Source organism: Solanum stenotomum, unplaced genomic scaffold (genome assembly GCF_019186545.1).
Source record: "Solanum stenotomum isolate F172 unplaced genomic scaffold, ASM1918654v1 scaffold6896, whole genome shotgun sequence".
NCBI classification, from domain to species: Eukaryota; Viridiplantae; Streptophyta; class Magnoliopsida; order Solanales; family Solanaceae; genus Solanum; species Solanum stenotomum.
The window spans coordinates 1-17361 of NW_026036415.1; the positions used below are offsets into that span (position 1 = coordinate 1).

The following is a 17361-nucleotide window of genomic DNA, read 5'->3' on the forward strand; positions in this document are numbered from 1 at the left end:
CTGTGAAACAATGGATAAATTCCTTTTTCGAAAATATGTTTGCCTTGAAATAAAGGTGCGGGTTATACTTGTAATACCACTGCTATGCCTTGTAGGATAAAATTGCTTCTCTTCAAGATCAAACTGAACGATCAGTCGCCGTTGATCATCTATGGCTTCTAAGGAGATGGGAACATTTGCATTCATGACATGCACAACATTTTCAGTATGAGCTTCTCTTAGGCATAGTTGGCGAAGAAGATCGTGAATTTTGCAAGTTCTCATCATTCCATTATCCCCTTGTGTACCGGCCAACATTAAACTTCTATCAATTAACTCTTCTAGATACTCCTCTGCCACCACTTCTAACCTTTTATTGCTTCTTCCCCTTACAAATTCCTCAGCAATCCATAGCTTAATCAACTTGGAAACATTAATCTCTCTGTCTTCTGGAAAACCTCCAACATAGAGAAAACAAGCCTTCAAATATTGGGGTAAGTAATTGTAGCTCAGAGAAAGAATTGATTGGCACCGTTCGGACACCGTACCAAAGAATGAGCTCAGATTTTCCTCAACCTTCTTCCAATTATCATACGTTGGGTCCATTTTTCCAAGAAGTCCCGCAACGACAATAACCGAGAGAGGTAACCCTTGACATTGTTGTACAATATGCTTCCCTATTTCTACAAGTAGAGGAGGACACACATCTTTTCTGAACAATTTTCCAGTAAATAGATTCCAACTATCATCTAGAGTGAGAAAAGACTTACAATGAGGCGGAAAATCAGGACAATTGACATAATCAGCAACATACTTGAGCCGAGTGGTTAATAGAATTCTGCTTTTATTGTCATCATTTGGAAATATTCTTTGCATTTGGTCCCATGCCTCAGTACTCCAAATATCATCTATGACAATTAGAAATCTCCAACCCTTCAGACCTCTGCGCACAATCTCCCTTAGTTGATCATCGCTCATTTCTTGATTGCTTACAGTAATTGAAGAGGCAACTTCAAGAAGCATTTGTCTCTGATTGTATTCTTCGGAGATAGTGACCCATGCATGTTTATCAAATCGAGAACAAATAGAAGAATCATCATAAACTTTTCTGGCAAGAGTTGTCTTACCTATACCTCCCATACCAAAAATTGGTATGACAGTTAACTCGTGTGTTTGGGCAGTGAGGCGATCAAGTATGGTGTTGAAGTCATCCTCCATCCCAACAATAATATTTTCCTCAATTTTACCTTTTTCTGGTGAGGAGGGAGCTGCTGCTAGTTCTGCGGATCTGCTTCCATGCTTGTTAAACTCAATCTGCATCACCTCTTGCTCGAGAGAATCAACATCTTTTTCCACTTTTACCAATTCTTCCTCGAAGAATTTACAAGCCCCTTCTCTACTCTCTGTGCAATCAGCTAGAATGATGCTTCTTAGGCTTGAATCAACTTTATCTTCTGCTTTGTATATTACATCTCTGATCCTCTTTTCTATAAACTTAAGAGTTTCAATATCCTTTGTGGTAGTACTGTCAAGGAAAAGTTGCAGAGCAGAAAGATTTTGATAGAGAGATTGAAGATGTTGTTGTGTAGAGCATCGACAAACGAAAGATTGATTAGGTTTCAAGAGTTGTTCTAAAGTATACATAAGTGAAGAAAGAGCAGCATAAGCCATTTCTCTTTGTTTGCTAAAAGATGAGAGCCTTGCAGATATAATGTCTCTGCTTTGTTATTATTAGGCTTAAGTGTTTTGTGCATATAATTTACATGAATTTGGACAATTTTCTATTTAACATCTACATCACAGCCACACAACAACTTGTAGTTCATGGAGAAAAAAGAAATGAAAGATAATTAAAGACATAATATGTCAAGTTGTATTAGTATAATAAACTTCTAATGAAAAATAAAAACATAATAATATGTCATGTTGTATTAATATAATAAACTTCTAATGAAAAATAAAGAAACTCTTGTAGTTTTCCTAAAGAATTTTCAAACATTAGTCGTTCAGATTTCTGATTCATACACATTGACATTGGATTCCAACTTGTCAGAGACATTGAACCCTGTTGTAAAATAGAATAATTTACGTTGAATAATGAAGACATCATGTCTCAAGTTGGACCAATATAATAAACTTTCGGTACAAATTTTCTTTTGAAATTTATATAATCATAAAAGGTCAAAATATTTGAGTTACTTGAGTTAATATCACTGTCTGGAATTTTGTACAATAAAAAACACACAAATTGAAGATCAACCTGCCCCACAGGCCACAGCCTTTACTTAAAACGAGAAACCAACTCTTATCCAAAGGGCAGAGATAGGCCTAAATTCCATTAGAAACACATTTTTTCCCAACCAAACTAAAGCTAAATAAAAGCATAAATAGATGATCGATAAAAAAGGATAAAGGACAAGCGAGAGTGATTTGGATGGTAAATACTCTCCACTCTAACTCTAAGATTAAGTTATGAGTCCGAATCAACAAGTGAATAAAAAAGATGAAAGCTCACAGGAGAGATAAAAGAAACCAAGAGGGGACAGTATATGGGTTAAAGACACAAGATTAATGAATATTATTAGAATATAAGTTGCGAAAATGAAGATGTGCAATTATGGAGTTGATTTAATCTCTCTGCTTTGTTATTATTAGGCTAAGAGGTTTTGTCCAAAAGGTTTACTTTTTTTTTTTTTTTTTTATGTCCATACCTTTTTCTAAATGGGGACCAAAGACTACTGTACTTAACTTTTATCTTTTTTCAATTTGTATCAATAAATATAAGGGTAAATCATATAAGTACGCTATATTAAGAAAATATTTACCCTACCCATGCATGTTTATCAAATCGAGAATGAATAGATGAATCATCCTAAACTTTTCTGATAAGAGATGTCTTACCTATACCGCTCATACCAAAAATTGGTATGACAATTAACTCGCCTGTTTAGGAAATGAGGCGCTCAATTATGGTGTTTAAGTCATCCTCCATCCCAACAATATTATATTCCTCAATTGTACTTTTTTTTGGTGAGGAGGCACCCGATCAAATAAATTATTTCTTCTGAAGGGACCAGACTGTGTCGGGCATGCATGCTCTAGTGAGTGTGACAGAATCGGGCGTGTCAGGAGTGATGAATGAAATGAATCTCACATCGATTATGGACTTCCTTAGATGAATTTGGGAAATTCTCACTTTAGGCTAAGCCCAAGGTCCATGTAACAATTACTACTAGTGGTCCATGGACAAAGACACTGTAGTTTTCTTGAAGACTTTTCAAACACTGATCATTCAATGGGTCCCAAATGTGTCTGATTTCTGATTCATATACATTGTATTTCAAGTTGTTAAGAGACATTGAATTAAAATTGAATAATTTATAGTGAATAATAATGTGGTCCATTTAACGACTCAATACATGAATGTCACAAATTAATTGGCACATAATATATTTTTTTCCTACGTAAGTTGATCTGCATTATGAGTTTGGGATCTTTTATTTGCTCTGCCTGAAGCCTAAATGTAGTCAGAGTCCGTCAGTTTTTATTAGACATGTATGATAATCTTCAACTGTACAAAATTGTGAGAAGAACTAGTAAGAATTGTGGCTGCCATCCAATTCTTGACATTTGACGAGATTACTCAATCACTCTGTAAATGAAGGATCAATAAGTGACTTTACTTCATCAAATTCAAATTAAAAAAATTGAGTATTAGTATGCATAACTATTTATCATATTTAAAAAGAGTGAAAAACATTTAAATATTGAACTTTGTTTAAAAAAAACAAAGTTCTCCCCTTAACTTTGAATAATAGATCGAAGACGAACGACAAAAAATTTCAACAAGTAATATCCCAAGTTTAGTAATACTGGCTAAAATTTATATATAACTTAAATAATAGGATGAAAATTATCTATGGAGGCCCAAATGGATCACTGTATAATTATCTTTACATACTTTCAAGCAAACATATATATATTTCTTACAATATGGTAAAAACTAATTGAAACACTTAAAAACAGTGCACTGCAATTTACATGGAGGGATCTTTTCCAAACCCCATTAGAGCATGTGTAAAATATATACGTACCAGTCTTCATGACGAACAACCTTTCCTCCTTCTGTGTACAACTTGATTAGTGATATCATATGAATGTCTTTCCCCAAGAACTTGTAATATTGTTTGTTGTCAATTAAAATCTGAAGCCATCAACCTTAATATCAGAGTCTGAAAGCAGAGAATAAACAAAGCGAAAAGAAGACGCAATAGGATGGAGGTATCTTAAACCTCTTTATTTCCAGGGGAAATTTCTTTCTCTGTGACGTTGTACTCCACGATTCTTGACTCACTGAAGACCTGAAATGTACAAAAAGCAACAGTTTGAAATTATTCATACACAACAATCCAAGCCTAAAAAAGACATAATATAGTAATAAATTAATTAACTTTAAGAAGAAAGGATTGGCTAAGAACTATTGACGTAAACCATAGTAGTTACAGTCACTCAACATACCACGGAGATTATGCTGGGAACCTTAGATATTTTCGTGATGTATATTTCGAGAAATGAGTTTCAAGAACAAAATTATGATATCCATTTGTTAGAAGCAAAACTGATTTTAAAACTGCATCGCGCAATGCGATTTCCCAAACGTTCTTGCCTATTTCTTGTTCTTTTTCTTTCCACAATAAAGTGTATCAATCAAGCATAGTAGGAGACTAGTATGAAATAGGACACTTAGCAAGAAGGAAAATTATTTAGACCTTCCCGAGCGAATAAAATGACGATTTTATCTGCTTTACCCTGCAATCAACAGTAAAATTCATAGTCAGCCTTACTAACATAGAGGATTACAAAAGGAACATGCTAATTACTAGACACGTGAAAGGCAGAAAACAGAAAGCAAGCACGCCTCTGAATTTTTACTTGGAAACCTCTCAATTCAATCAACCAACAACATACTCAGTGTAATCCCACAGCTAGGGTCTGGGGTCTCGGGAGAGTAGTGTGTACATAGACCTTACCCCTACCTTGAGAGGTAAAGAGGTTGTTTCTGATGGACGCTCGACTCAAGTAAAACATTATAAAGCAGTTTGGAAAAAAGAAAACAACGGGAGTGAAAAAACCAAGACAAAAATCTAAAAAAGCATGACAGAGTCGTTTACAACTGATATATAACAAGAATGTTGTAGAAAGCCAATTCAGGCCTCATTTCTCTTATTAAGGGACTAAATCCCACCTATTGAAGGATAAGCCTACGTTGGTGATGATTTATCTTGTAAACTTCAGTAAAGCATAAAAGTGTCGGACTCGAGTTACTTCTGATTCAGAAATACAGAAGTGCTTGATTTTCAAATTTCACAATCACTAGGTGTGGAGACTAAATTGTTTTCCGTTATCTTCTTTATCATATAAAATGATTGCACTGAGTAATTCTGCAGCCGAAGCACGTAAAAATGTTTAATTCTTGCTCTTATTAAGCATGATCAATTGAAGGCACTTGTCTAAAGTGCAACATTTTTTCACTACTACTAAACAAGGCTACTATTAGATAGAGTTAAGCATACCCCTCTGCACGCATAAGGGGATCTTCAAACGTTGCATTTGGAGCATAAATCTCAAAATCTTGTGCCTTGGCTCGCGATGCATATCTGAAATTTATTTACAGAAAGCTTGTGAGCATAGTTACAATAAAAAATGAATCATTAATTAATATGCTATTGTTTGTCAAAAAAATAATTAATATGCTATTGATTAGCAGATATCACTAAGACAACAATTGTGTCTCTGTTCCAAACAAGTTGGATATCGACTATATGAATTCTCATTATCTATATCACTCTATTTAAGCCTGTCTCGGTCCAATATTATAAAATTGTAGTTTCTCAGTGCCAGAAGTTCTCATCATTCTACTAGCATATAAGTCTGTGACAAGACTAAAAAACTTCTAGCAAACATTGAACTTAAAGTAAACTTGCAAGAAACTGAGGGGACTAAGTTGAATTCTTCTTAACCTAAAGTTGCTAACATGATTAAAATTGCTTTTTTTTGTACTTTTTGGTGCGGAGGAAAGTATTTTCCAGAAAATATTTCAGATTTTCTCAGGTTTATTTTGTCAAAATTTTTGAAAAATATTTTCTTGTATTCGATATGGAAGGAGAGGCGAAGTTAGAATTAAGAGTTTGGAAATTCTAAATTTAAGGACAGAAGATTAATGGTAGAGTTTGAACCCACAACACTAGTGTGGAAGGCATTTCCACAGCCCCTTCCCTACCACTAGCGGTTCACAAGTTATATACATATGTATTTATTTAAATTTCTAATACAAATAGAATGTCTACTAAAAAGCCAGTGGGTTCGTCAAACCCACGAACTCCCACCTAACTCTGGCTCTGTATGCAAGTAATTTTTATTGTGCGTGTAAAAATTCTGACTCCGTCACCTAACTGATTGCTCCAACATACATGATGATGATGAATCAAAAACCTAGTAATAGGAGAAAGTAAAAAGAAGAAAATTGGGAGTAAAACTCACAAATTGAGAAGATGTGGAAGTATATAATGAGAAGCAGTATAATCATCACCAGCTTCCTTCAAGTACCCTTCTTTTTCTTCATCCTTCGTTCCTTCTGCACAATTCCCAAAAATAATTGAGAAATACACCACAAATTAACAAAATTAAAACTTTTTTTTAACAAGAAATACCTTTGGAGTGTATATTTTTCATAGGGGGTTGGATCACAAAAAAATACGACAAAAAGAAGGGTATTATAGAAGAATGGAGAAAAAAAAGAGGATAATAAATAAACAGACTCGTAATTTTATGAGTTTAAGTCATATTTAATTGGAATTATTAAATTAAAATATCTATATATATTATCTCAAAATTGAATTATTTATTTATCGTCCAAGTTTTATTTTAAATGTATATATATGTATTACTATGTTTTTTTAAAAAATAATTAAAAGGAGGAGAAATTAAGGGTTGTTTGGAAGTTGACATGAGAATGAGAGGCTTGTTGGTGCTTTACGTGGAGCTACTCTGTCCATTCATGAATTTGCTTCTTTTGTTTGCCTTTGTTATGATTTCAAATTTTTACTAAGGCATGATACATAGGAAAAATTACTTAGAATAAGTGTTTTTAAAAATTAATTATTGATGTTAGTGATATTTTTTATTTATTATCATTTATAGCCATATATAATAATATTATGATAAATCTGTAATATATATGAAAAGTTAATTATGTATGGCTGCCATTAATATACTTCCTCTGTCCCAATTTATGTGGTACTTTTCGATTTTAGAGAGTCAAACAGTTTAAGTTTAACTAGAAATTTGCGTGTGGAATCTTCAATTTTTTTGAAGTGAAATTTATACATTTGTAACTCCGTAAAAAGTATTATAAGTCACAATAATTGACAATTCAAAATAATTAAAAGATATTTGAAAAATTTAGTGTAAAAAAAAATAAACTTATTTGAATCTCCAAATCTGAAAAGTGTGGAAATGAACATACCCTTGGAGTAATTTTAACTTGAATCTCATAATTTCCCAAGTTCTCTTGCTCTTGTTGAATTCTCTTTGCACTATTTACTACACCAGAGCTGCAATAGTTTATTTTGATGAATTTTAGTGTCATTATATCTCCAATACTCTCAGGAATCTCCTCCAATTCATCCAAACTATCCAGTATTAGTTGCTCAAGCATCGGAAAATTATCGCTACCAGCTGCTACTTCCCACCTTTGCAGATCATAGGGCCCATACAGTTGTAGATATTTTAATTTATGAAACACAACATCTTCATCTACTATCCAATCTGTTCCAGCAAATGCACGATGCCCTTTGAGCACCTCAAGATTTGGTAAATTAGCCAGCAAATTCACAACTTTCCATGGTAAACGAGTACGTGTTAATGTCAACTTGTTGAGATTAGGATGAAAAATATCTCCTGGGATAATCATCGGGTCAATGTTGTATTCTGTTTCTATGTGTAGTGTCTCCATATCCTGTAAAAGACTGAGAGAATCAAGAATTGCAAGCCAATCACGAGGCTCAAATCCAATCTCAAATACATCTAAAATCTTTAGCTTTTTTAGATTCGGAGTTCTTCTTATGATTTCCTCAATGAAAGGAGAGTTATATAGACAAAGTGTTTGCAAGTTATTCAGAATCAAAGTTTGTTCTGCTTCAAGAGGATTAGATATATATAGTGGCCATCTAATATCCAAATGTCTTATCTCTGACATTCTCCAGATATCTACTTGCTGCTGAAATCTGACAGAGTAATCTCTTTCAAGAACTATGGTCTGTAGATTTCTCATTTTGGCTAGTGAAGCCGCTTCCTTAATTCTTACAGCAATATATCTCAAATGTACAAGCTCATGTATTACACAAGAGGAATTGCAATGAATTGGTAATACATCCAATACCTTAAGCAACTTCAACTGTAAACACATCCCTTTTGGAGAAGCTAGATCCATTGAAATAAGGGTACGTATTATACCATTATGATAATCTTGCTTCTCTTCAACTTTAGACACAAGGATCACTCGACGTTGACCATCTATGGCTTTGAGAGCATCCCCATTCATGACATGCAAAACATTTTCAGTATGAGCTTCACTTAGGCACATTTGGCGAAGAAGATCGTGAATTTTGCAAGTTTTCATCCTTCCATTAGCCTTTTGTTTACCAGTCAAAATTAGACTTCTATCAATTAACTCTTGTAGATATTCCTCTGCCACCACTTCTAACCTTATATTGCTTCTTGCTCTTACAAATTGCTCAGCAATCCATAGCCTAATCAACTTGGAAACATTGATTTCTCTGTCTTCTGGAAAACCTCCAATGTAGAGAAAACAAGCCCTCAAATATTGGGGCAAGTAGTTGTAGCTCAAAGAAAGAATTGATTGGCATCGTTCGGATACAGTACCAAAGAGTGAGTTCAGATTTTCCTCAACGTTCTTCCAATTGTCATGCGTTAAGTCCATTTTTCCAAGAAGCCCAGCAACAACAACAATCGAGAGAGGTAATCCTCGACATTGTTTTACAATATACTTCCCTATTGCTTCAAGTCCAGGAGGACACAAATCTTTTTTGAACAATTTTTTAGTGAATAGATTCCAACTATCATATCGACTTAAGAAAGACTTACAATGAGGCGGAAAATCAGGACAACTGACATAATCAGCAACATACTTAAGTCTAGTGGTTAATAGAATTCGGCTTTTATTGTTGTCATCATTTGGAAATATTCTTTCCATTTGGTCCCAAACCTTTGTACTCCAAATATCATCTATGACAATTAGAAATCTCCTACCCTTAAGACCTCTATACACAATCTCCATTAGTTCATCATTGCTCGTTTCTTGCTTGCTTCCCATAATTGAAGAGACAAGTTCAAGAAGCATTTGTCTCTCATTGTATTCTTCAGAGATAGTGACCCATGCTTGTTTATCAAATCGAGAACGAATACATGAATTATCATAAACTTTTCTGGCAAGAGTTGTCTTACCTATACCGCCCATACCAAAAATTGGTATGACAGTTAACTCCTCTGTTTGTGAAGTGAGACGATCAAGTATGATGTTGAAGTCATCCTCCATCCCAACAATAGTATTTTCCTCGATTGTACTTTTTTCTAGTGAGGAAGAAATACTTGCTAATTCTGCAGATTTGCTTCCATGCTTGTTAAACTCGATCAACATCACCTCTTTGTTGAGAAAATAAACTTGTTCTTCAACTTTCAACAAATCTTCATAAAAGGATCTACAAGCCTTTTGCCGCTTGTGCTCGTGATCTGCTAGAATGATGCTTCTTAGACTTGAATCAATTCTATCTTCTGCTTTGTAAACTACAGTTCTGATCCTCTTTTCTATAACCTTGAAATTGAAAATCAATAAATTAATTATTATTAAAAAGAATATATAACATCAGTAAGATTTAATGAATTAGATACCTTAAGAGTTTCAATATCCTTTGTGGTAGTATTGTCAAGGAAATCTTGCAGAGTAGAAAGATTTTGATAAAGAGATTCGAGATGTTGTTGTGTACAACATCGACAAACGAAAGATTGATTGGGTATTTCTTTTCTATTTTTTAAGTTGTAGTGGACTCACTTTTTATCTTTAAACAAGTGAGTTGCCAATGGTTTTGTTGACAAATGATCGCACAATTCAGCCAGTTTACACTACTTAGTGGTTAATCAAACTATTAATCATCCTAACAAGGATTCTAATCTCTCATTTAATTCCATATTAAACTCCAAATCAATGATATAGCAAGTAACTCAATGGAATAGGATTCACAAATTTTGAACTATCATAAATTTAAAGATGCACTAAACACAGCTCAAAGATGAGAAATATGTACGCCAAAATGGCGATGGTGGAAGTAGAGTAGGTGGGGCAACTCACCTTACAGGCTTTTGGTCACTATACCTTTTGCTATGGTGACAATCTTTTGGTGTTACAAAAATCAGTAAAGATACCTTAATACACTTGAGAGTTAAGACTACAAGATTAAAAAGTCTTTTTATTTTTTTTATTGAACTCCAAATTTAGTGTTTAGTCAAAAATCAAACAAACAAATTAAAACGAATGTATTATTTATATAAAAAAAGTAAATATTTTCATATAAAAAGATGAAACATCTCAAATTAATTTTTTACAAAATATATTAATAACTTTGCATCTGAAAAAATTACAAGAATAGACTTTAAATAATAGGAAAAACTACAAAAATGGTCCATAACACTCAAAATAATTACATGTTCATACCCCAATACAAAGTAGTTCAAGAAATATGCATTCTCACAAAAAAAAAATTCAAAATTACAGCTCATACCCCCAATCATTAAGGTTGATAATATCCGCCTAACTGATACTCGGTATCATATACTGTATTGATATCATTAAAACTGATATAGTGCTAATACAAATTGGAATGCTCTCGATGAGCTAATTTATATTTACGAATATGTTCACTAAACATCTGACTTAGTAAACATGTTGAATATTGCAAAGTAAGAACTCGTTTTGATCTCATGCTTTTTACACAACATTTTTGCTCTTACACTCTAGCAACTCTCTCTGATTTCACTCATTTGTTGTTTGCTGTCTTGCTTTTTTTCTCTTTCTTTTCACTTAGTTACTTACAACTCAAATGATTCACCTCTATTTATAGAAGGTGATAGAAGAATCTCCAGAGAGATATTTACTACTCTCTTCTAGAATATTTCTGACTATATTTTTTTAAATGTATTTCAGGGCTAGTTGCTCATATTCATGCTTACTTCAAAATACACTAAATTCAATTGGAAAGTCATAAGTCATATTCCTAAAATAGCAGTATCTTTTTTTACATAATTAATAATATATTTTTTTACATAATCCATAACAATAAACAAACTATCCAAAACAAAAGTTCCTTTTATTTTTTTGGAGCATGCTAATTTTTAAGTGCTCAGCAAGATAGGGAATAAAAGAACTGAGGGCTGCAGAACCACACACCTTATAAATAACCACCACCAGTAACATACATAGTGCAATCCCACACAAACGGAGTATGTTGATGGTACTGTGTTGTCATGACCCAATTTCTCAAGTCATGATGACACCTACTATAACCCACCAGCAGGTAAGCCAACCCGTAACCCGGAACAACAAGTAATGGGTCTGAGGGTAGAAACTAAACAAGAGTAGGCAAATAACAATATAAACAGGCAGAAGCAAACCAAAACATATATACAAATAAAGATCCCTCCCAGAACCTGGAAGTCACTAGTACAGAGCTACTAACAAAATGAGTACAAGTCCCAAAAGTGGACAATAGAGATTGGACTGTCTCGGAAGGTAAAAGACAAGTCTATATATACAGATGGAGACTGAAATAGTATAAAATGCCGTGTGCTCACTCCCGTCTCCGGATCAGTCTGCTCCAAGCTCGTTCAACGCTGGCTACTAGTGCCCGGACCTGCATCACGAAACAGATGCAGAGCGTAGCATGAGTACCAAAACAACAGGTACCCAGTAGGCATCATAGGCCGACTGAACTTGAAAAGTAAAGGCAATATGAAAAGAAGGAGTAACACAAACCGAAGTCAAGAACTAAAATCTAACTAACAATGGAATGCATACGAGTGTAGAAGAACTAACTAAAGTAATCTACAAGCTAACTACACCTAACTGGACCCCCATAAGCCCAGAAGGTACACTTGTGCGCAAGTTAAATAAAAACCCGAACGGACCCCCATAAGCCCGCCGAGTACACATAGTAACTATAGCTAAAGAGAATTGCATATAAGAACCTAAGATCGGAGAACATCGAACCAGAACCTCAACCCTAATTAGTAGAATCTGACAGTACGGAGGCTGGACCTCGAACCGGATGCTCACCAGAAGTACCGAAGTAACCAATCACAAGTATCAAGTATATGAGGCCGGAACTCTAATCAGATGCTCTATATAAGTATCTGGGCAATAGAGGCCAGAACTCTAACCGGATGCTCTATATAAGTATCTGGGCAATAGAGGCCGGACCTTAAACCGGATGCTCTATATAAGTATCTAGGCAATAGAGGCCGGACCTTAAACCGGATGCTCTATAAAGGTGCCAATGTAGCTGCTGAAAGAGTCCCAATCGATCCATACTCATAAATGTCCGTGAAACACCGTCCACACATAGCCAATCAATGTAAGTCCTTGGAACCAAATCGAAAATAAAATTCAAATTGTGAAGCAGAACTAGTGTCGCCGACGTAACTCGTGAAGCCGTAACATCGGGAAAAACAAGGATAACTATAGTCGGAGAAAAAATATCGCATAACTAAGGCCCAAACTATCATACTCAAGTCTGCTACACCAGTCTACAGGGATCTAAGCCGGCCGAGCGACGTCAGGGCAAAACTAAGGCCTATTGGATCCGAATCATGTATTTCTAAGGCAAGTCCTAGTCAAATCTAAACTAAGGCCCAACATGCTTCAAATAGACAATAATTAAGCATGGAAACACTTCACATAGCGAGGAGGGTCCATTAATAACACAAAGCATGCTCACAGTTACCCGATAATTCTCGAAATTGACAAAAACATGATTTCTTAACACCTATACAGGATTCAATAACTACCCAACCCAAATCCCAACTAATCAACATGCATTCACATTCTCGAGCTCAATCTAAGAGAGGGAAACCGTAGCCTACTTGTAGGCCGATCACACGCGCTCCAAAATTACTTTTTCGGAGCTTTCCCTTTCCGAACGTCCTCGAAACGCTGCCCCGCTATCAAAAATAGAGTCATAACGTTATTATGGTCGTTTAGACACCAAAGTCACAACAAACGGAGACGAGTCAATTTTGGGGTCAAAACGGGAATCGTGGGACTCGCGCTGAAAATTCCGGAATTACCCCAAAAGTAGGTTCTTAACAGCTCCCCGAACTTGTGTTCCATGATGGGACACAATTCGGGGCTCAAAAACAACACAGTACCAACATATAACCAAAACCCAAATTTTCCTCAAGAACTAAAGAAATGGGACAGCAGCTAATTCAGCATATTTACCAGAAACGGGCGGTCTACAGTAAATTCTGACAACACCAGAATGTTCTCCTCGAAAAACCACTCAATATAGCCTAAAAAATCACTAAAATCGGACCTAAAATGGCTGAGAAAACAAGTCTAAAAAATTTCCAAAATCAAGCTCACAAAAAGGGTCGTGGCAGCAGGTATTTTGTTTTAAAAAGGACGAAACCGGTCGCTAAAACCCAATAACTGGTTGTTAAAGGCCCAAACTCTGGTCGCTAAAGAGCTGCACAAGATCTCAGCTTTGGCTAAATCTTCAAAGTCTCCGATGGGGTGCTCGGAATTCGATCGGTATCCGATAAAAATAAAACAGATATGCTACCCTACTAAATTCAATATTCCGGACTCAACGGCGCAGTCAAAATTTCTATCCGAGGTCATCTCGATAAAAAGTGGGTCCCATTTCCAAATGCCATTTTAACCAAAATCCACTAAGAGGCTCGAAATGAGTCCGGAGGCTTCGTGAGTCGAACGAAAGGTCGTTATAGACCAAAATTGACATTTCGGAGCTAATCGCACTGACAAAATTTTCATCCGAGCGCATTTTCCAAGAATATTGACCAAAGTCAACCTTAGGCCAAATTTCAAAGGTTAAAACGCCTAATGGTCTAAACTCGCATCAAAGGCCTTGATTGTCACGACCCGATTTCTCAAGTCATGATGACACCTACTATAACCCACCAGTAAGTAAGCGAACCCGTAACCCGGAACAACAAGTAATGGGTTTGAGGGCAGAGGCTAAACAAGAGTAAGCAAAAATTTAAGATAACAACATACACAGGCGGAAGCAAACCAAAACATAAATACAAATAAAGATCTCTCTCAGAACCTATAAGTCACTAGTACAGAGCTACTAACAAAATGAGTACAAGTCCCAAAAGTGGACAACAAAGACTGGACTGTCTCGAAAGGAAAAAGACAAGTCTATATATACAGATGGAGACTGAAATAGTACAAAACGTCGTGTGCTCACTCCCGTCTCCGGATCAGTCTGCTCCAAGCTCGATCAACACTGGCTACCAGTGCCCAGACCTGCATCACGAAATAGATGCAGACCGTAGCATGAGTACCAAAACAACAGGTACCAAGTAGGCATCATAGGCCGACTGAATTTGAAAAGTAAAGGCAATATGAAAAGAAGGAATAATACAAACCGAGGGCCAAGAGCGAAAATCTAAGTAACAATGGAATGCACACGAGTGTACAAAGAACTAACTAAAGTAATCTATAAGCTAACTACACCTAACTGGACCCCCATAAGCCCAGAAGGTACACTCGTGCGCAAGTTAAATAAAAACTCGAACGGACCCCATAAGCCCGACGAGTACACAGAATAACTATAACTAAAGAGAATTGCATAAAAGAACCCAAGAACGAAGAACATCGAACCAGAACTTCAACCCTAATTAGTAGAATCTGACAGTACGGAGGCCGTACCTCGAACTGGATGCTCACCAGAAGTACCTAAGTAACCAATCACAAGTATCAAGTATATGAGGCCGGAACTCTAACCGGATGCTCTGTATAGGTATTTGAGCAATAGAGGCCAGACCTTAAACCGGATGCTCTATATAAGTATCTGGGGCAATAGAGGCCGGACCTTAAACCGGATGCTCTATAAATGTGCCAATGTAGCTGTTGAAAGAGTCCTAATCGATCCACACTCATAAATGTCCATGGAACGCCGTCCATACTTAGCCAATCAATGTAAGTCCTTGGAACCAAATCGAAAATCAAATTCAAATCGCGAAGTAGAATTAGTGTCGCCGACGTAACTCGTGAAGCCGTAACATCGGGGAAAATAAGGATGACTAAATTCGGAGCAAGCGTATCGCCTAGCTAAGGCCCAATCTATCAGACTCAAGTCTGCTACACCAATCTACAGGGATCTAAGTCGGCCGAGCGATGTCGGGGCAAAACTAAGGCCTATCGGATCCGAATCATGTATTTCTAAGGTAAGCCCTAGTCAAACCTAAACTAAGGCCCAAATGCTTCAAATAAACAATAATTAAGCATGCAAGCACTCCACATAGCGAGTAGGGTCCGTTAATAACACAAAGCATGCTCACAGTTACCCGATAATTCCCGAAATAGGCCGAAAACATAATTTCTTAACACCTATGTAAGATTCAATGACTACCCAACCCAAATCCCAACTAATCAACATACATTCACATTCTCGAGCTCAATCTAAGAGAGGAAAATAGTAGCCTACCTGTAGGCCGATCACACGTGCTCCAAAATCACTTCTCCGGATCTTTCCCTTACCAAACGTCCTCGAAACGCTGCCCCGCTATCAAAAATAGAATCACAACATTATTACGGTCGTTTAGACACCAAAATCACAATAAACGAAGACGGACCAATTTCGGGGTCAAAACGGGGAAAGCGGGACCCGCGCAGGAAATTCCGGAATTTACCCCAAAAGTGGGTCCTAACCAGTTCCCCCAGTTCATGTCCCAAAATGGGACACAATTCGGGGCTCGAGAACAACACAATATCAACATGCAACTAAAACCCAAATTTTCTCAAAAAATTAGAAATGGGACAGCAGTTGAATCAGTGTATTTTCCAGAAACTGAAGGTCTACAGTGAAATGCGACAACACCACGACATTCTCCTCGAAAAACCACTCAAGATAGCCTCAAAAATTACTGAAATCGGACCTAAAATGGCTGAGAAAACAAGTCTCAAAAATTTCCAAAATTAAGCTCACAAAAAGGGTGCGGTAGCAGGTATTTTTTGAAAATGACCTCAAACGGGGACTCCAAATCACTATCCAAGCTCACCAACATGTTGTCCTCGAAAAATCTCACAACTTTGCCTTTTGAATCGCCCAAATTGGTTGAGGGATGAGAGAGTTATGAGGGTTTGAAGTTTGGGAAATGTTGCTGATTTTTCTGCATTTATTGCAGAAAATCTGCAATAATTTCCAAAATTTAAAACTCCGATGGGGTGCTCCGATCTGGTTCGGAACCCCGTGCACACAAATGAGATATGCAACCATACCAAATTCGACATTCCAGACTCAACGGCGCTGTCTAAATTTCCATTAGAGGTCATTTCGATAAAAAGTGGGTCCCACTTCCAAAAGCCATTTTAAGTCAAAACCCACAAAAGGGCTCGGAAAGATATCGAAAACCTCCAGACACAAAAGAAGGGTCAATCTAGACCAAACTCGACATTTCGGAGCTAACCACGCTAACGGAATTCTCATCCGAGCGCGTTTACTCAGAATGTTGACCAAATCAAACTTAGGCTTAAACTTAAAGTTAAAACGCCTAATCGCACCGACTCACACTGAAAACCTCGGGAGTCATGATGATCATGCTACTAGCCTAAAATGACCCTTTTGGAGCTGATGGAATCGTCAGAATTGGATTCCGATGTCATCTTCTTGAACTTTTGATCGAAAATGATCGTTCAAGGTTCATAAGCTCCAAAACACAAAAACTCGCACCAAGACCAAACGAACGACCAGGTGACCAAACTGTCAGTCCCAGCAAGTCATAAATGACTTGGGGTCGCTGTAGGAACGCTCTAAACGATACACAAAAGGCAAGACATAGAAATAACCAAGAGGGTCATTACATTGATACTCGTGCCAACCATGTTACCAGCCTAACTTGGCCATTCCGGAGCTGATGGAACCGCCAAAATTCCATTATGAGGGCGTATTCTTGAACTTTTGATCGAAAATGATCGTTCAAGGTTCATACGCTTCAAAACACTAAAACTCACCCCATAACTAAACGAACGACCAGGTGACCGAACCTTCAGTCCCAGCAAGT

The 17361-nt window shown here is 36.5% G+C and overlaps 2 protein-coding genes across 2 annotated transcripts; both read right to left on the minus strand.

Annotated features, from left to right (window-relative positions):
* Positions 1-68: 68 nt before the first annotated feature.
* On the minus strand, positions 69-1650 carry LOC125852972 (putative late blight resistance protein homolog R1B-12; the record flags this gene model as incomplete). Its single annotated transcript, XM_049532664.1, has 1 exon — positions 69-1650. A coding segment is annotated over exon 1 (1582 nt), but the record flags the coding sequence as incomplete, so codon positions are not given.
* Positions 1651-4765: 3115 nt separating this feature from the next.
* On the minus strand, positions 4766-17316 carry LOC125852966 (putative late blight resistance protein homolog R1B-16). Its single transcript, XM_049532658.1, has 7 exons — positions 17312-17316; positions 9949-10081; positions 8551-9871; positions 7505-8514; positions 6520-6613; positions 5553-5636; positions 4766-4788 (listed from the first exon to the last, which is right to left on the minus strand). The coding sequence occupies exons 1-5, from the start codon at positions 17314-17316 to the stop codon at positions 6578-6580; spliced, it is 2505 nt and encodes an 834-aa protein (XP_049388615.1). The 3' UTR covers positions 4766-4788; positions 5553-5636; positions 6520-6577.
* Between the last annotated feature and the right edge of the window lie 45 nt (positions 17317-17361).